The 16,715-nt window shown below is 42.4% G+C and overlaps 1 protein-coding gene across 2 annotated transcripts; it reads left to right on the top strand.

Annotated features, from left to right (window-relative positions):
* The first annotated feature begins 2,259 nt into the window (after window positions 1-2,259).
* Window positions 2,260-14,999, top strand: ZPR1 (ZPR1 zinc finger). 2 transcript variants are annotated; one of them, XM_027857508.1, is made up of 14 exons: window positions 2,260-2,452; window positions 4,539-4,700; window positions 4,978-5,068; window positions 5,263-5,333; window positions 5,885-5,971; window positions 6,150-6,272; window positions 6,631-6,684; window positions 6,855-6,921; window positions 7,315-7,385; window positions 7,910-7,999; window positions 8,555-8,665; window positions 12,600-12,686; window positions 12,959-13,024; window positions 13,739-14,999. In XM_027857508.1, exons 1-14 carry the CDS (start codon window positions 2,261-2,263, stop codon window positions 13,871-13,873), a joined length of 1,407 nt encoding a protein of 468 aa, XP_027713309.1. In that variant the 5' UTR covers window position 2,260; the 3' UTR covers window positions 13,874-14,999. The 2 variants fall into 2 exon arrangements, with proteins under 2 accessions (XP_027713309.1, XP_027713310.1); XM_027857509.1 differs by lacking the exon at window positions 2,260-2,452 and adding an exon at window positions 2,559-2,677.
* The last annotated feature ends 1,716 nt before the right edge of the window (window positions 15,000-16,715 follow it).

The raw sequence follows: 16,715 nt of genomic DNA, 5'->3' as shown, positions 1-16,715 counted from the left end.
AACCCACTCCTTTTTCTACTGTACAATGATACACAGTAGGGAGAAAGTGAAGGCTTTTGAGTCAGAGAGTGATATGGTCAGACTTGTACCTTGGTTTATTTTGGCAGCTCTGTGAAGGACGGATCAGAAGAGCAAGAGGTGATAGAGGCCTGAATGGGGGTTGTATCAATATGAATGGAAAAGGGATAGATTCAAAAGGAATTATGCTAATAGGATTTAACAAACCCTTTAACTTCTGGGAGCAGAGTGGGAGAAATGAGAGTCAAAGCTAACTGGAATTTGGAGTGTAGGTGACTCGGGGGTGGGAGTGGAGGGAGAATGGAGTGTCATCAACAGAAATAGCAAAGATGACAGGAGAAGTTGACTTAAGAACAGATAATTTCAGTTAAAAAAAAGTTGTGCCTTGAGGTGACACCAGGACATCCAGATGGAGATATCCAACAAGCAGATGACAATGAGGGATGGGAATTCAGGAAAGAAATTAGGGCTGGACTACAGATATAAAGTTATCTGTAAGGGGGTCAAACACATAGTGGTGATAATTAAACCTCTGGCATTGGATGAGATGGCCAAGTGGCAGAGTATAAAGAAGAGTGCCTAGGATTCTTTGAGGATACCTAGACTTATAGGGTGAAGATAATGAACTAACAAACTAGCCTGAGAAATGTGCCTGAAACCAAGGGAACGGATAATAGAGTCTTGCCCTTAGAGTCAGAAGAGTGCCAGGCTTATATCCCACTTCAAACACTTACAACAAACAATGTGATAATGGACAAGTCACAAGCTCTCTGAGCCTCAGTTTCCTCATCTCTAAAATTGGAATATCTGTACAACCCCCACTTCACAAGGTTGTTGTGAAGCTTAAATAAGATACTATATATAAATGCTTTACAAACCTTAAAATGGTATAGCGATTTTGGCTATGATGTATAGCATCATCATCTTCATCATAAAAATGCCAAAGAGAATGAAGTCTGAGAAAAAGCCACTAGACTGAGAAAAGAAGAGGTTACTGTTGCCTTTTGAAAAAGTGGTTCCAGTAGAGGGATCTGATTGGAAGCCACCTTGAGGCCATATGTGGCCTTCTAGGTCCTCGGGTAAGGCCATTTGACTGAATCCAAGTTTTATAAAACAAATCCTTTTATTAAGGGGATTTGCTCTATGAAGTTTGGATTCAGTCAAAGAGGACTTAGAGGGCCACATGTGGTCACGAGGCAGCAGGTTCCCCACTCCTGGTCTAAGGTGCTGAGGATTGAATCAGTGGTCTGATGGCAGAATCATATGAATGTAGGTAGACTTCTCTTTCTAGGGATTTAGCTGAAAGGGAGGAGAGGTTTGGTTTGTTTGTTTTTAAAGGATAGGCAAGACCTGAGCATATTTGTAAGGGGTCAAAAATAGGCATAGAAGGGGCAGTTGGGGGTGCACTGGCCCTGGAGTCAGGAGGGCCTCAGTTCAAATGTAACTTCAGACACTAGCTGTGTGACCCTGGGCAAGTCACTTAACCCCAACTGCCTCGCAAGGAAAAAAAAAAGAAAGACTAGGCATAGAGAAGATCTGAGAAAGAATGATGGATGCAACAAGTTTCTGAGTAAGGGGAATAAGATTGAGGAGACCAGCCACCTCATCTTCTGGGACAGAAGCAAAAGGAGCAGGTGGGTGGAGATGTAAAGAAGCTCTGAGGTATCGAGGCCGGGAGATGAGGACACGATTTCTCAAAAGGTTGGGAGATGGCCAAGGACAGCGGGGTGGGGTCAGGAGACAGCCGGACTTGAACGAGCCCTAGAACGTGGGAAGAACCTGAAAGGAAGGATTTAGGACGCAAGGAGGCCTCTCCCTTTATTCTTGAGGGGGACGGTCGGACGTGGGGGGCAGGGACAGGGGGAGGGAGGGGGACACAGAGACGGGGGTGCTTCAGGGGGCGCTGGGGAGATAGAGGCCGGAGGTCGTGCGACACCACTGCAGGTACAGTCTGACAGAACAGCTAAAATGCTTGGTGGGCGGAGAAAAGTTGGGATCTCGACGCCGCGTGGGGCGGAGCTATCCTAACCCCTTCCGCCTTCTTCCTTCACGTCCTCTTCACAGGCACTTCCGGCGGACATACATATTGCTCCCGCCTAGCCAAAAGCTTTTACATGCTAGCGGGCCCTTTAACAGGGGGCGGTACCTTCATACGCCCCGGAAGTTCCTATGAAAGGGAGGTGTGGCCGCGCCCCCGGGGCGGAAGCCGGAAGCAGAAGCGGCTGGGACTAACGTGGTGGAGATGTCGGCCCTCTGGGCGCTGGATCCTGGTGTCGGGCCCGGCGTAGGGCCGGGGTCCGCGACCGCCGCCGCCTCCGGCCCTCCCGGGGGCCCCACCCTCGCTTCCGGGCATCTGTTCCATCCCATCAGCGCCGAGGATGAGGAACAGCAGCCTACGGAGATCGAGTCCCTGTGCATGAACTGTTATGGCAACGTGAGGCCGGGGGCTGGGGGCGGCTGGGGGCCGGGGCCGGGGCGAGACCTCAAAAGGGAGGCACCGTCCCTGCTCTCTCGTCCGTCTGCGCAGGGACTGACCCTGCAGTAGCTGGGGGTCTGAGTGGTGTTCGACGGGAGCAGTCACAGGTGCATTTATTAAGCACTTGCTGTGTGCCACGCGCGGTGACAGCAAAAGAAGCTTGGCCTACCCAAGTAAACACAGGTCTCTATGGTGATTCGGGGAGGGAAGGGAGTACTAAAGACAAGGGGCGTCTGGAAAGGCCTCTTCCTCCAGGAAGTGGCTTTTGAGAGGAGGGAACCAGGAATACTTTGAATCAGAGGTGGGCAGGGAGAACATTTGGGGAGGGGTCAGTCTGGGTAAAGGTACAGGGATGGGACATAAAACAAGCGTGTATGAGGGAGAGTAATGGATAATCTATCACCCTGGAAAGATGGTCTGGACCCAGATGGTGAAGAGTTCAAAATTCCCAACAGAGGAGTTTGCGTTTTATCCTAGAGTAGAGGTTCTTAAACTTTGTTGTGTCAGGTTTTCCTTTGGCAGTCTCGTGAAGCCAATGGACTCCTCTGAATAATGTTTTTAAATATATAACTTAAAATGTATGGGAGTACAAAGGAAGTACAGTTTGTGGACAGGAAGACTTCAATCAGTTTAACGATGTGTAATAACCAGTAATTTTGAAGTAGTTATAGGCATAAACAGTATTTTGAGATCTGAAACAACGTAATGGTGACTTATGGTGACAGTCATAGGTGCTGGTAATGCCAGAATAGTTTGTTGCTTACTTTCATAATTGAAGGAATACTCAGTTTCAATTAGAGGTTTTCTTTTCATTCAGATTCATGGACCCCCTGAAATCTATCTATGGATCCTTTTGGGGGGGGCTATCTGTGGACCCTAGGTTAAAGATTGTAGGGAGCCATTGAAGCTTCTTAAATTGGGGAGTGACATAGTTGGACCCATCCTTCAGGAATATTAATTTTTCAGTTTTGTAGAGAATGGATTGGAGAGATGAGGGACTTAAGACATGGAGACCAATTAAAAGGATATTAGGAGTATATAGAGACCTAAAAACTAGGGTATCTGTAATGTACGTGGAGAAGGGAAAGGATGTGAGGCAAGGTGGAGACAGAATTGACAAGACTTAGAGATTGGACATGAGGAATGTGTGTGGTGAGAGTAAAGAGTTGAAAAGGAAAGATAACTCCTAGGCTGAGAGCCTGGATGACTGCGAGAGGAATGGGTTTAATGGGAAGGATAATGAGTGGTTTTTAACATATTGAGTTTGACAGCCAGATTCGGGACATGTAGATAGAGATCCTGCACTGGAGTTCAAGAAAAAGGTGAGGGATGGATGCTTAGATTGGGAGTCATCTGCACTGAGGTAATAGTTGAATCTATGAGAACTGGTAAGGTTACTGAGGAGTGTTGAAAGAGAGAAGAGGGCCTAGGATAGAACTTTGGGGAGGGGATCCATTTTTACATCCCTCCCAGCCTCATTTTACATATGAGGAAAAGGTTTAGAGAGGATCATTGACTTGCCCAAAGTTACATAGTCAAGTCAGGGGCAGAGAAACGGAAAAGGACAGGTCAGACAGGTAGGAATACAAGCAGGGGAGAGTCTATAAGATGTGGTTATCAGCGGGGTCAGATGTTGCAGAAAGTGCAGGCTAGATGAGCAGTAAGAAAGGGCCATTAGATTTACCAATAAAGAGATTATTGCTGATTTTGGAGAGAAGTTTCAGCCCTTTGGTGGGGTCACAAGCCAGATTGCAAGGGGTTGAGAACGGAGAGAGAGGTGGGTGGAAGTGCTTATTGAGACATTTTTTTTTTCTATGACTTGTGGTGAAAGAGAGAAATATTGGAGCATAGCTTGAGGGAGGTAGGGTTTAAATGCCTGTTTATTAAGATGTGGAAGAAACTAGAGATTTTAGAAGACAGTGGGGTAGGAGGTGGGAGAAGATACTGACGACTGCCTCCTAGGGGTCCCATCTGGAGATATGAAGGGACAGAAAATTTGGGGAAGGGACCTCACTTTTCTTTGTCTGTGGTCTAATCCATCCAGGGAATGACTCGCCTTCTGTTAACCAAGATTCCCTTCTTCAAAGAGATCATCGTAAGTTCTTTTTCCTGTGAGCATTGTGGCTGGTCCAACACAGAGATTCAGTCTGCAGGCAGGATCCAGGAACAGGGTGTGCGCTATGCCTTGTCTGTTAGGGTTCCTGAGGTAAGGTGGAATGGGAGGGCAGGTGCTCATGGTGAACATTGTCCTAGAAAGGTTCTTGACAGCATACCCTTCCTACTCCAACATCTCAACAGCTTAGTACCCACTGTATGAGACCATTCCATTCCCTGCTAAATTCTCTTGACTTCTAAAGCTGTGAGTTATGTTAACTGAAATGAAGACTGGTAGGGATCAGGGTTTAGCTCCCCATCTGTGTGGGTCCAGGGGAAGAGGCAGTGTTGCTGTCAATTGTGGTCTGTGACCTTCTCTTTCTGCTCAGGACATGAACCGAGAGGTGGTGAAAACAGATTGTGCCACAGCACGGATCCCAGAGTTAGACTTTGAGATTCCTGCTTTCAGCCAAAAAGGAGGTGAGTTTGAGTGTGTGGAACTATCCCAAACAAAGGAAACACATATCCAATTTTTCTTAATATATTGTCTGATAGATTCTTTAGTAAACATGAGAGTTTACTTCTTGGTCAGCATTGAAGAATTAATTGTGTTAAGGTGAGAGATGAAGAAATCCAGTATAATTGACGTTGCCCGCTTTGATGTTTTTCATCAGCTCTGACCACTGTCGAAGGATTAATTAGTCGTGCTATCTCTGGTTTGGAACAGGACCAACCAGCCCGCAGGGTAAGCTGTGGAATATCAGATTTCAGTAAACTTGAGGACTAGTTGTCCTCTTATGTGTCAGCCACAACTTTATGGTATTTAGCGTCCTGTTCATAAAAATAGTCCCTGATTCAGTGTTGGAATTGAGCTGGGAAGCATGTGGAAGAATTCAGTGACAGCTTAAGTGCCACCTCCTCTGGGAAGCCCTTGCTTTACCTCCCAACCCTCCCAGTGCTCTCTTCCTTCTCTGTTTTACTTACCTGTGTACAAATTATATGCAGAGTAGAAGGTAAGCATTTTGAAATGAGAAACTTTTATTTTTGTCATTGTAAAACCAGTGCCTAATGTTTGCTGAATTGATTCGACTATTAGAGCAAAGCCCTTTGAAGTCCATATCCAGCTCGGTTGTTGGATTTAAATGTTAACTTCCAGGCTCTCTCACTATCCTTTAGCTGTTTTGCTAGATGTTTGTGTTTTGTTGGGCTACTGTTTTGAAAGCTTCTTACCTAGAATGGTAATCTGATGGAGCTCGGCGCCAAGGCAACAGTCTTTTATCTCTATGTTCATGATAGGCGAAAGGGGAAACCATGGCTGGGAAAATTGATGAGTTTATTGCCAAGCTGAAGCAGCTGAAGCGAGTGGACTCCCCATTCACTTTTGTGAGTAGCTCTGTTACCCTGAATGGGGGGGAGCAGAAGAAGCCACCAGGACCCCATCCTTAATCTTATCCTCATGGTCTGGAAAGAAGGGTCCCTTTTTTTATCTGTGATGGTGGGTTGTTGGATTCTAAAACATTTTCTTCTTGGGCTTACTGTCTTCTTATTATCCACCTGATAGATCATTGATGATCCTTCAGGGAACAGTTTTGTAGAGAATCCGCATGCCCCTCGGAAAGATGATGCTCTGGTGATCACACACTACACCAGGACTCCCCAGCAAGGAGACATGCTGGGTCTCAAGGTGAATAGTGAGGAGAAAGAGGAGGAAGAAGAATGCTTTGAGAAATAAGAAAGCACCTTATCCTTAGCAAACTCAAAGTGGTTTGAAATACCCGTACCCATTTCAGTATTGTCTAATTATGCCCTATATGCCCTGTTTCAACAGGTGTATGCATTTGAGTTTTTATTCTAAGATTTCTTATTGGGGTAAGGGTAAATAATTAAGGTTACATAAGGCCATAAATAGTGTTTGTCTTCTTTGGGCTGTCATTCTGTCCCTTAGCATCTCTGTCAGACCTAGAATCTTTCCTCCTTCTCTCTTTCTGAGTGAGTGAAATGTTAACTGCAGCTCTTTGGTAATTGCATTTCTTTTGCTCCAGACTGAAGAGCCTGAAGAGAAGTCCACTGACCCTGTGGAAGATCTCAGGAATGAAGTGAGTGAAATTGAGTCCCATTGGGCAGGTGCATAGGAATGGGATTATGGGTGGGCTGGACTGATCCTTCTTACGTTTTTGCTGACTCCCTTGGGATATAGGTGATATGTCTTTGTTCTAAGCATCCTCTGCCTTGAAAGCTCACTTTTTGTCTCTACCCCCTATTCCAGGTGTTACAGTTCAACACAAACTGCCCTGAGTGCAATGCTCCTGCCACCACCAACATGAAATTAGTGCGTATCTTTTGTGGGATCATGAGTTCCTCTACCTGGCAGATGAAAGAAATCACTTAGAGGCCAGAGAAGATGTATCTCCAGAAAAGCATATGTTCTGGGCAAGGGGCATGTCTTCGTGGGTTACATTGCAGATCCTGGTCTTTGTATTCAGAGTCATTGACCCTTCCTCTCAGTTCCTGGGTTTTTCCTGTGACTTTTTTCTTCTCTGACATCTTTTGAGTCAATTTGGTTTGGAAACCTAGCCTGACGTGAAATAAGCTCTGGACAAATACACCTGAGCCCAGAGGCTTGCTCCATGAATTAACTTCTTTAGGTAACTTGACCCAAGCACTTGACTATTTACGTTGTCTTTATTATTGTCCCTTTGGAAGATTTCCTTAACCCCCTTTTTCAGAAATCCCCCACTTTAAAGAGGTTATCATCATGGCGACCAATTGTGAGAACTGTGGGCACCGGACTAATGAGGTAGGCTCTGAATTGGACCCTCTGCACTCTGAAGGGAGACACTGGATGAATCCATTTTCTGAAGGGACTACTTCTGCCATTTTTCTTTTCTAGACCATTAGTGGGGGTGGGAGGGTGGGGAGGGGGTTGGTTCTTTAAGGGGACAGTTGCATACAAGGTGAGTTCAAGGCTGCTTGTTTAGATCTGAAAGCCTAACCACTTCTTTGGTTGATCTTGCCTGCTTGGGGGAAAGGTGATCTCTTTTTCCAGGCATTGATACTGGGGGTGTATGTAGTCTACTCTAACCACCCCTGGTTCTAATTGGTATAGTGCAACCACCTCCACTTCTAGTTAGATTTTCCCTATTTCCACTCTTGGCATATGCTCTCCACTGTTCCTGGGAACCTTGAATGGGCCAGGTTGGAATTAATTCATACCTTATCCCTAACATAGCCTTCCTTTTGGGAGAATCCTTGATTCACAAGGACCCCTTTCCTTTCCGGCTTGTGGGCCCCTTCTCTTTATTGACTGAACTTGGTGTGTAGGTAAAGTCAGGAGGAGCAGTGGAGCCCTTGGGCACCAGGATAACCCTTCATATCACCGATCCCTCAGATATGACCAGGGATATACTGAAGGTAGGCCTGATCATGATATTTACTGTTCTTCTTTGTATCTACTTGTTGGTAAAGCTGCTTCGTTCTCCTTTTCCTTGGGAGTAGGTTGGAAAAGGCAGGAATATTTTCCTTTCCTTAGAGTTGTGTGAGGAACCTCTTTCCCTGGTTTTGAAGAGGAAAAAGCTTTCCTTAAGCATACTATCTGTGGGGTTACAGGTAGAGAAGGAATTTTAAGGCCCTGGTGAGATCAGAATTCACAAGCTCACCCATTTGACCTTAAACACATAATTTGTAGGGCTTCTCCTTTCTACCCTCCCATAGTAAGGTGTCTGATAGTGTAGATACTATGATTATGAGAATATATTTGCTTCTGTCTCTCCCTAGTTAAATAGACTCCATTTATTTAGGTCTGTAGCCTCTGTGGATTAGAAGAAATTGAGTAGTTGAGACTGACCTCAAACTGTCAATGCTAGCTGTTTGCCAGCAGCTACAGAATGTTTTCATGCTCAACTCAGATATTCAGCTTTTCTATCCCTGATTTTGGTTTAAGGTTCCATGTCTTCTCTCATCCTATAGTCTGAGACATGCAGTGTGGAAATCCCAGAACTGGAGTTTGAGCTGGGCATGGGTGCCCTCGGGGGCAAGTTTACCACGTTGGAGGGACTGCTGAAAGACATCTGTGATCTGGTAAGTCCTGTGGGCTATAAAAGCCCAGCACTTGTGCTGGGAGAAGGATTGGAGGTCTCAAGACCATTTTCCATATTCGGGAATTCCTTTGCCCTGAGCATCATTTGAAATTAGGCCTATAGATTTTTAAAAACACCTTTTTTCTTGATGGCTTTTGTCTTAATATCGCAGTCATACTTCTACACACACACATACACACAACCTCCTTTCTGGATCACTTTCACCTTAATATCACAGTTATTCTTTTCCTTTACCCAAATTGAACCTTCCCTTGTGATAAAGAAAAATAATTAAAATTTATTAATAAGTTAAAATATTTGATATATAAGCCCTCTATGAAAACGTAAACAATATTCCACCCCAGTATTCCCCCCCATCTCTGCTGTGTGAGCCTTTTGTGCATGTTCATTCTCTTTTCTCCAAGACCTTTGTTGGTTTTCCATTATTTTTTCATTTTCGTTGCTATTTGTCGCCATTGTATATATTGTTTTCAGTTCTTTTTTGCTCTAAATTCCTCATTTCTCATCTGTTACTGCAAGCATCATGTCAGTTTTTTTTACTTAGCATCTTTTTTTAAAAAAAGTTTTCCTTATCTTTTTTTACTTTATTTTTCTAAGTACATGTAAAAAGTTGTTAAACATTAATTTTTTGGAAAATTTGAGTTCCAAATTCTCTCCTTCCCTCCCTTTTCACCCACATTAAGAAGGCAAGCAATTTGACATAAAGTATACATGTGAAGTCATGCAAAATATTTGTCTATATTAGCCATGTTGTAAAAGAAAACACAGACCCAAAAAAAACCACAACAACCCAAAACCCAAGAAAAATAAAGAAAAGAAATATCCTTCAATCTGCATTCAGACTCTGTAAGTCCTTTAGTTCTTTCTCTGGAGGTAGAGAGCATTTTTCATCATAAGTCCTTTGGAATTATCTTAAATCATGGTATTGCTGAGAATAACTAAGTCATTCACAGTTGATCATCATATAATACCGCTGTTACTGTGTACAATGTTCTCCTGGTTCTGCTCACTTCACTTTGTTTCAGTTCATGTAAGTCTTATGACACAATAAGTGTACCATCATATCATCTGCACAGAGTGATAGTTTTATTTCTTCATTGCCTGGTCTAATTCCTTCAGTTTCTTTTTCTTCTCTTAATGCTATAGCTAGCATTTTTAGTAGAGAAATTTAGTAGAGAAATTCCATTTAAAATAACTAAAGACACTTATAAAACACTTCACACAAATAATGTCAGATCTAAACAATTGAAAAAATATCAGTTGCTCGTGGGTAGGCCAAGGGAATATTACTAAAAATAACAATTCTTCCAAAATTAATTTACTCATTCAGTGTCATACAAATCACTCAGGGGAGTTGTAAGTATCATTTTCTCATATAGCAATGTAAACAGTTTATTAACCTTATTGAATTTCTTATGATTTCTTATTCATATTTACCTCTGTGCTTCTTTTGAGTCTTGTGTTTGAAAGTCAGATTTTCTGTTCAACTCTGGTCTTTTCATCAGGAATGTTTGAAAGTCCTCTTATAAATATCTATTTTTTCCCCCTGAAGGATTATACGAATTTTTGCTGGGTTGGTGATTTTTGGTTGTATTTGTAGCTCCTTTGCCTTCTGGAATATCATATTCCAAACCCTCTGATCCTTTAGAGTGGACGCTGCTAAATCTTGTGTTTTCCTGACTGTGGCTCCATGATATTTGAATTGTTTCTTTCTGACTGCTTGCAATATTTTTTCCTTGACCTGGGAGCTCTGGAATTTGGCTGCAATATTCCAGGGAGTTTTCATTTTGGGATCTCTTTCAGGAGGATGACTGGTGGATTCTTTCATTTTCTATTTTACCCTTTGGTTCTAGGATATTAGAGCAGTTTTTCGTGATAATTTCTTGACGTATGATGTCTAGACTCTTTCTTTGATCATGGCTTTTGGTAGTCTAATAAATCTTAAATTACCTGTCCTTGATCTGTTTTCCAGGTCAGTTGTTTTTGCATCAAGATATTTCACGTTTTTAAAAAATTCTTGACTTCTAAAAATTTTTTTTAAGGCAATTGGAGTAAAGTGACTTGCCCAGGGTCACACAGCTAGTAAGCATCAAGTGTTTGGTCTGAGTCCAGATTTGAACCCAGGTCTTCCTGACTCCAGGGCCAGTGCTCTATCCACTGCGCCACCTGGCTGCCCCTACAAATTCTTTTGACTTTGTTTTAATGTTTCTTGATGTCTCATGGAGTCATTAGTTTCCAGCTGCCCAATTCTAATTTTTAAGGAATTATTTTCGTCAGTGAGCTTTTATGCCTCTTTTCCCATTTGGCCAATTCTACTTTTTAAGGAGTTCTCTTAAGTGGATTTTTTGTGTCTCTTTTACCATTTGGCTAATTAAAATGTTATTTTTCTTTTGTGCTTCTTTTATCACACTGTCTTTTCATAATTTTCTTACATCACTTTCATTTCTTTTCCCAATTTTTCCTATACTTCTCTTATTTAATTTTTAAAAGGCTTTTTGAGCTCTTCCAGGAATTTTTTTTTTCTTTTTGTTAAGGCAGTCGGGGTGAAGTGACTTGCCTAGGGTCACACAGCTAGTGTCAAGTGTCTGAGGTCAGATTTGAACTCAAGTCCTCCTGACTCCAAGGCTGGAGCTCTTTCCACTGTGCCACCTAGCTGCCCCTCTTCCAGGAATTCTTGCTGGACTTGTTGACTAATTTGCATCATTTCCTTGTGGCTTTGCTGTTCTGACAGCTTTGTCTTCTGAATTTGTGTCTTGATCTTCCCTGTCACTGCAGTAACTTTTTATGATCAGGTTCTTTTTTTTTTTTTTTTTTGCTCATTTTCCTAACGTATTTCATGACTTTAACTTTATGTTAAAGTTAAGCTCTGCTCTTGGTTTGGTGGGAGCACTTGTCCCACATTTTAGGTTTTTCGTGATGCTGCTTTGAGAGCTCGTTTTAGGGGTCTCTAAGTTTTCAGTACTTTCAAGGTGGCATGATCTGAAGAAGGGGGTGATCATTACTCTCCTGACCTTGTTCCTCTGTAGCCTCATGTGCTAGTGCTTTTCTTGGCCCTGAAACTGACTAATTGTCCTGCTCTGCTGCAGCCACAAGCACTAATGCTACTTTCTGCTTGGGGGTGAGTGACCACAAGCACTCTTCTCTGCCCTAGAGTGGTGACCAGGGCCCTTGCTCCCTGTGGCTGCAAGAGCTAGTGTACTAGTGCTCTACTTCGCCCTGAACTTTGACCTAGAACAGTGTTTGGAGAGAGGAACTGGATCCTGAACCCAGTGCCAGCAAAGAGTCCCTTTCTGACCAGCTGTCTGACCCCCTTCTCATTTGTGGGCTGAGAACTCTCAAAGCTGCTGCTAATGATACTGTAGCTGCCTCCAAGTCCTGCTGCTGGCATACCTTGGTGGGTCAGTGCTGGCCTCCAGGCCCAACCACCATCCTGGTGAGACAGGCCTTTCCTGCTGACCTCTTTAAGTTATCTTGGACTGGAAAATTTTTTTTCCTCTCAACCATTTGTTGGCTTTGTTTCTCCAGAATTCAGTTTAAGCCATTGTTACATTGAGTCTGGCCCCCTTATTTTATAAATAACTAAACTGAGGTCAACAGAGGTTAAGTGACTTGCCTGAGGTCACATAGCTATTAAGGGTTTGAAGTGGAATTTGAATCCAGCCCTCCTTGATTTGAGACCTGTTGTTCCATTCATTACTCCATGTTGCCTCCTGTCCTGATTTTTAATGGTATTATTTTTTATATTCAGCTTCTGCAGACTTTTAAAATGAGCTCTCCCTTTTATCTAGTTAAAAAAGAAAAAGTCAGAGAATGGTTAGAGAATGAGCCAAACTTCCTGGGCACTCCTCTTACCCATAATCAAGCTATTTCCCTAACAATTTGGGAGCCTAATCTTTGAGTGTGCGCTATTACAGGTGACCAGGAACCCCTTTACACTGGGCGACAGCTCCAACCCTGACCGTACAGAAAAGCTGGAAGAGTTTAGCCAGAAGCTGAACCAGGTAAGGGACCGTATTGAGATCAATACTCTTATGAACACAGGAAGGCCTACTCATGCCCCATATCCTTTTTATATCCTGCTGAATGGGGAATGTAAAGTACCACATGCTAGCTTAGTTCAGCAACGTTAGCATCCTTCTTCATTATAGCAGGGACAGTGGATATAGTTGTCCCCACTTCCAGGAGCTACAAGGGAAAAAAAAATAATGATTTTATTTATTTTTCTTTTTTGTTGCTGCTGCCTCTCTTTTAATCCTTCGCTTGCTGCTGTTAGATTATAGAGGGCAAAATGAATGCTCACTTCATTCTGGATGATCCAGCAGGAAACAGCTACTTACAGGTATGCTTTGCGTGGCTGTGGGGTTAGGCTCTTTATGTTCAGTATGTGTAAGCCTTTTTCAAGAAATCAAAGGACATTATTCTAGGCTAATAGTGCAATGAAGGTTTGACTGTCCTCTTAGAATTAGCTCTCAGAATGAATCGAACTCACCTGGGTGATGTTAGAGTAAGGCACAAAGAATTAAGTGTATGGTATTCTTTCCTCATCTGCCTGTGACCATGGAGGAAGATCTAGACCAATGATTGGCAGCCTTTCATGGATGGCATGCTAAATCTTATTCAGTCTTAACAGGGTTTGTGAGGGTTGGGGAGGCTGTGATTTCTGCCATTCACAGGGATCTGAGGGAAAGGAATAATTTAGGATTACTGATATCCCTGTGCACAGTCTAAACTTTATCATCTCACACCTTAATAAGTGAACAAGATAGGAAGTTTTGCCAGTAGTGAGGAAAGAAGACCCCATGAAGGGAGTTGGAAGGTTGCCATAGTCAAGCCTCACTTACTTCTTGATTTTACTTGGGGCGGATGATGCCATTCATTCATCTTGCCCTGAGGTTGCTGATCTCTGGTTAGCCTCAACCTTGGAAATGGACTCCTTGCATAGCAACTCTTGAGTTCCTGGGAGTTTAGGGATAGTTAGCTGCTTGAGCTTGGAGGTAGAGGGTCTGGTTTAGAGGAGGTGCACAGCCACTGACTTTTTCTCTTTGTCTACCAGAATGCGTATGCCCCGGAGGATGACCCAGAGATGAAGGTAGAGCGCTATAAACGCACATTTGACCAGAATGAGGAGCTGGGGCTCAATGACATGAAGACAGAGGGCTATGAGACTGGACTGGCTTCACAGCGGTAGCAGTGGGCCAAGGGGCAGGTCAGATGACAGAGCTGCCCAGGGCCCCATGGTTATTTATTACTATTGTAATAGGTCAGAGGGACAGGGACTAGAGAACAGGGGCTTTCTCTTGGATGGGAAGACCAAGCTGTGTACACTTTCAGAACAATTCACGATGCAAATGAATGTCTGTTGGGTTACTGACCTTATTTTGTAGGTTTGGTATTTTTGAAGGAACTTGGAATTGAACTCTTGGGCAAGTTACTACCATTTTTTCCTGTTAAAGTCTTACTTTCCTTCCCTATTTCTCCTCCTTTCTGTAAGGAAGGGACTCTAAGCAGCTGCTTCTGAGTAGGCTTGGAGAAATGGAGGAGTTGGGGCACAACAAGGAGTTGGCATTCTATAGATATTAATTCTAGCTTTCAAAAGTGAGAGGAGCCATGTTTGGGGTGGGGCCAGAGTCCTGGGATCAGGCAGAAAAAAAGATTGCCAATAAAATTGCTGCTTTCAAACAGTTGTGGTCTTGGTTTTCACCCTGTTCTTGTCATTTTCATTATGTTAAGTATAGCTTTGTCCAGGCGGCCAGGCGGCCAGGCTCAGTTGGAGTTGATAAAGTAATTATCTCAAATTCTGTAGTATCTTAATTAATCTGCTTTGGATATAAACTAACCACTTGCCTAGAGTGAGGAATGATGGAATAGTAATAACCCAAATTTATAAAGTGCCTTACAGTTTAAAAATATTTTAAACACATTTATGGAGCCTTTGTTTTTTGTCTAGTCCCAAATAATGTGGTGATAGTGGAGGTTAAAATTAGGAGAAAGCATGTTTCCAGTCCATAGGCAGGTGAGGCAAAGCAAGTGACTTTGCTAACCGTGAAGCTAAATGAAGTTCCTTTGTTATTTCATTGGAAGAAATAAAATAATAGGGTGGTTTATCTGTAATTACAAGTATACGCAGATCTAGCAAGGGTAGTGAGAAGGTTTTAAGCCCCAAAGGAAGGAGGGTGAAGGGTTATAGCCCTCTATTCTATCCCATCTCAAGTGTAGGCAATATGCAGTTATCTTACCTGCAAAAATATGTTACTTTCACTTTGTAATATTAAAACCTGATTTCACCCACTAAAAATTTCTGGTATATTACCTCAGCTGAGTCCTTGATGCTGTTCATTCCTACCTTTGGTGACTCCTTACAAAGTGACTGCTCTAAATGTTTTCTCTCACAACTGCACCTTCATTTCCCATTTTTATAGATGACATAGCTTTCCTACTTCACTGAAAAAATACTAGTTATCTGCCTAGTAGGTCTCTGCCCAGCTCCTGTATTCCTCAAAGCTCAACATCTTTGCCCACTCACCTCCCTTCTAATCTAGAAGAGATATTACTACTCATTAAATTGAATCCCTGCTTTGTCCTTTGGTTCCATTCCCTCATGCCTCCTGTAGAACGTATTTCCAACTCAATTCACCAAGCATCTCTTATGTGCAAGGCACACTGTGTTAAGTACTGGCTCCCCTCAACCTTTCCCAGTGCATTTTGGGTCTCTGTTGACTCCTCCCTTTATACCTGCTAACATGTCACAGACTCTCAGATATGTGTTGGAAGAGACCTTGGAGGGACTAATATAACCGTATTGTAGTTAGCAAGATTTGTCTATAATGATAAAAGTCTTTTCTTGGAGATGTCAGTAAAGTAGAACCTACTGCTTTTTTTTTTTTAATTATTCTTGTTAAATGTTACTGGCATGATGCTAATCTCTTTACAGAATAACAGCCTTCACTCTAGTATGTAGTCCTGTGGATAATAGGGTAAGTACTCCATATAAGAAAGCTACAGTGCAGGTATGGATGGATATTAGGGCGAGGAGCTTACTTGCACATATTTCCATGCCAAAGAAACCATAATAACCAGCAGTATGGGCCTAAGAATACCATGACAGAAAGGAAGACCTTCCAGAACCAAGGTAAAATCACTAGAACATACCTGTAGAGTTTCCTTTTTAACTTTAAAAATGTGGAGCAGGAAAAAACCAAGAATTTTAGTACCTGCAACTGGTCTCCATTAATACGCTGCACACATCAATATATTATGCAAATCAACCTTTTGAAAAAGACACTGAAGGGATCTAGATACCTCAGAAGATGAATAATTTCTTGGCTTTTAAGACTTACGTAATTATTGCTTCTACTGTACATCCTCTAGCTGGACTTTGGAATTCTTGCTAGCCCTCTGCAGTTTATCATAGGACTTAAACTCATAATCCAATAATTTTTTCTTACACTAACTTATATATTTTAATGTATTATATATCAATGCATCTATTAACATACTATAAGAGTCTTTCCTAAGAAACATTACACAAAGAAAGATCTGATTGGTTAAAAGTAATAAGCATTAACAGGTACGTAACAAATCTCAACCTAGTTAAACTAGGTATGAGCTTGCAATGAACTATGGGTAACTGACTATCCTTCATAGCTGCAACCTCCACAAAGAGAAGTAAAAAAACACATGGTTTTAAAAACCTGGTAATTCATTAAACACAAGTTTTTCTCTCTAAACGGTTTTTCTCCATTGGACACAAGTGGAAAAAAAGTTTTCAGTATCAAACCCATAACAACAATTTCCATAAGTGAATAGTGCTAATATACAGAGGGGCTGATGGGGTACGTGGCTTGACTGCCATGTTTTATTTTTTTCTTCCAAGGTTCCTTGCAGCTCTAAGTCTATGAGTCTATCATTCTTGAGAGCAAATAGTCCCAGTTCTTCTAGTTCTTCATATGGCATGATCTTGAAGCCTTTCACCATTCTAGCTGTTCTTTTTATGGACTCTCACCAGTTTAAATATGTCCTTCATAAATTGT

The sequence above is a fragment of the Vombatus ursinus genome, unplaced genomic scaffold, assembly GCF_900497805.2.
Source record: "Vombatus ursinus unplaced genomic scaffold, bare-nosed wombat genome assembly UNPS02012156.1, whole genome shotgun sequence".
In the NCBI taxonomy this organism is placed as follows: domain Eukaryota; kingdom Metazoa; phylum Chordata; class Mammalia; order Diprotodontia; family Vombatidae; genus Vombatus; species Vombatus ursinus.
The sequence above is the reverse complement of the archived record's forward strand: the minus strand, read 5'-3'. Positions and strand labels throughout refer to the sequence as shown.

Excerpts from the sequence above, each read along its gene's own strand:
- ZPR1 (XM_027857508.1), top strand. The coding sequence starts at position 2,261 with ATGTCGGCCCTCTGGGCGCTGGATCCTGGTGTCGGGCCCGGCGTAGGG. Across the intron at positions 4,701-4,977 it reads TGTCTGTTAGGGTTCCTGAG|GACATGAACCGAGAGGTGGT; the intron begins GTAAGGTGGAAT and ends CTTTCTGCTCAG. Across the intron at positions 8,666-12,599 it reads TGAAAGACATCTGTGATCTG|GTGACCAGGAACCCCTTTAC; the intron begins GTAAGTCCTGTG and ends GCGCTATTACAG.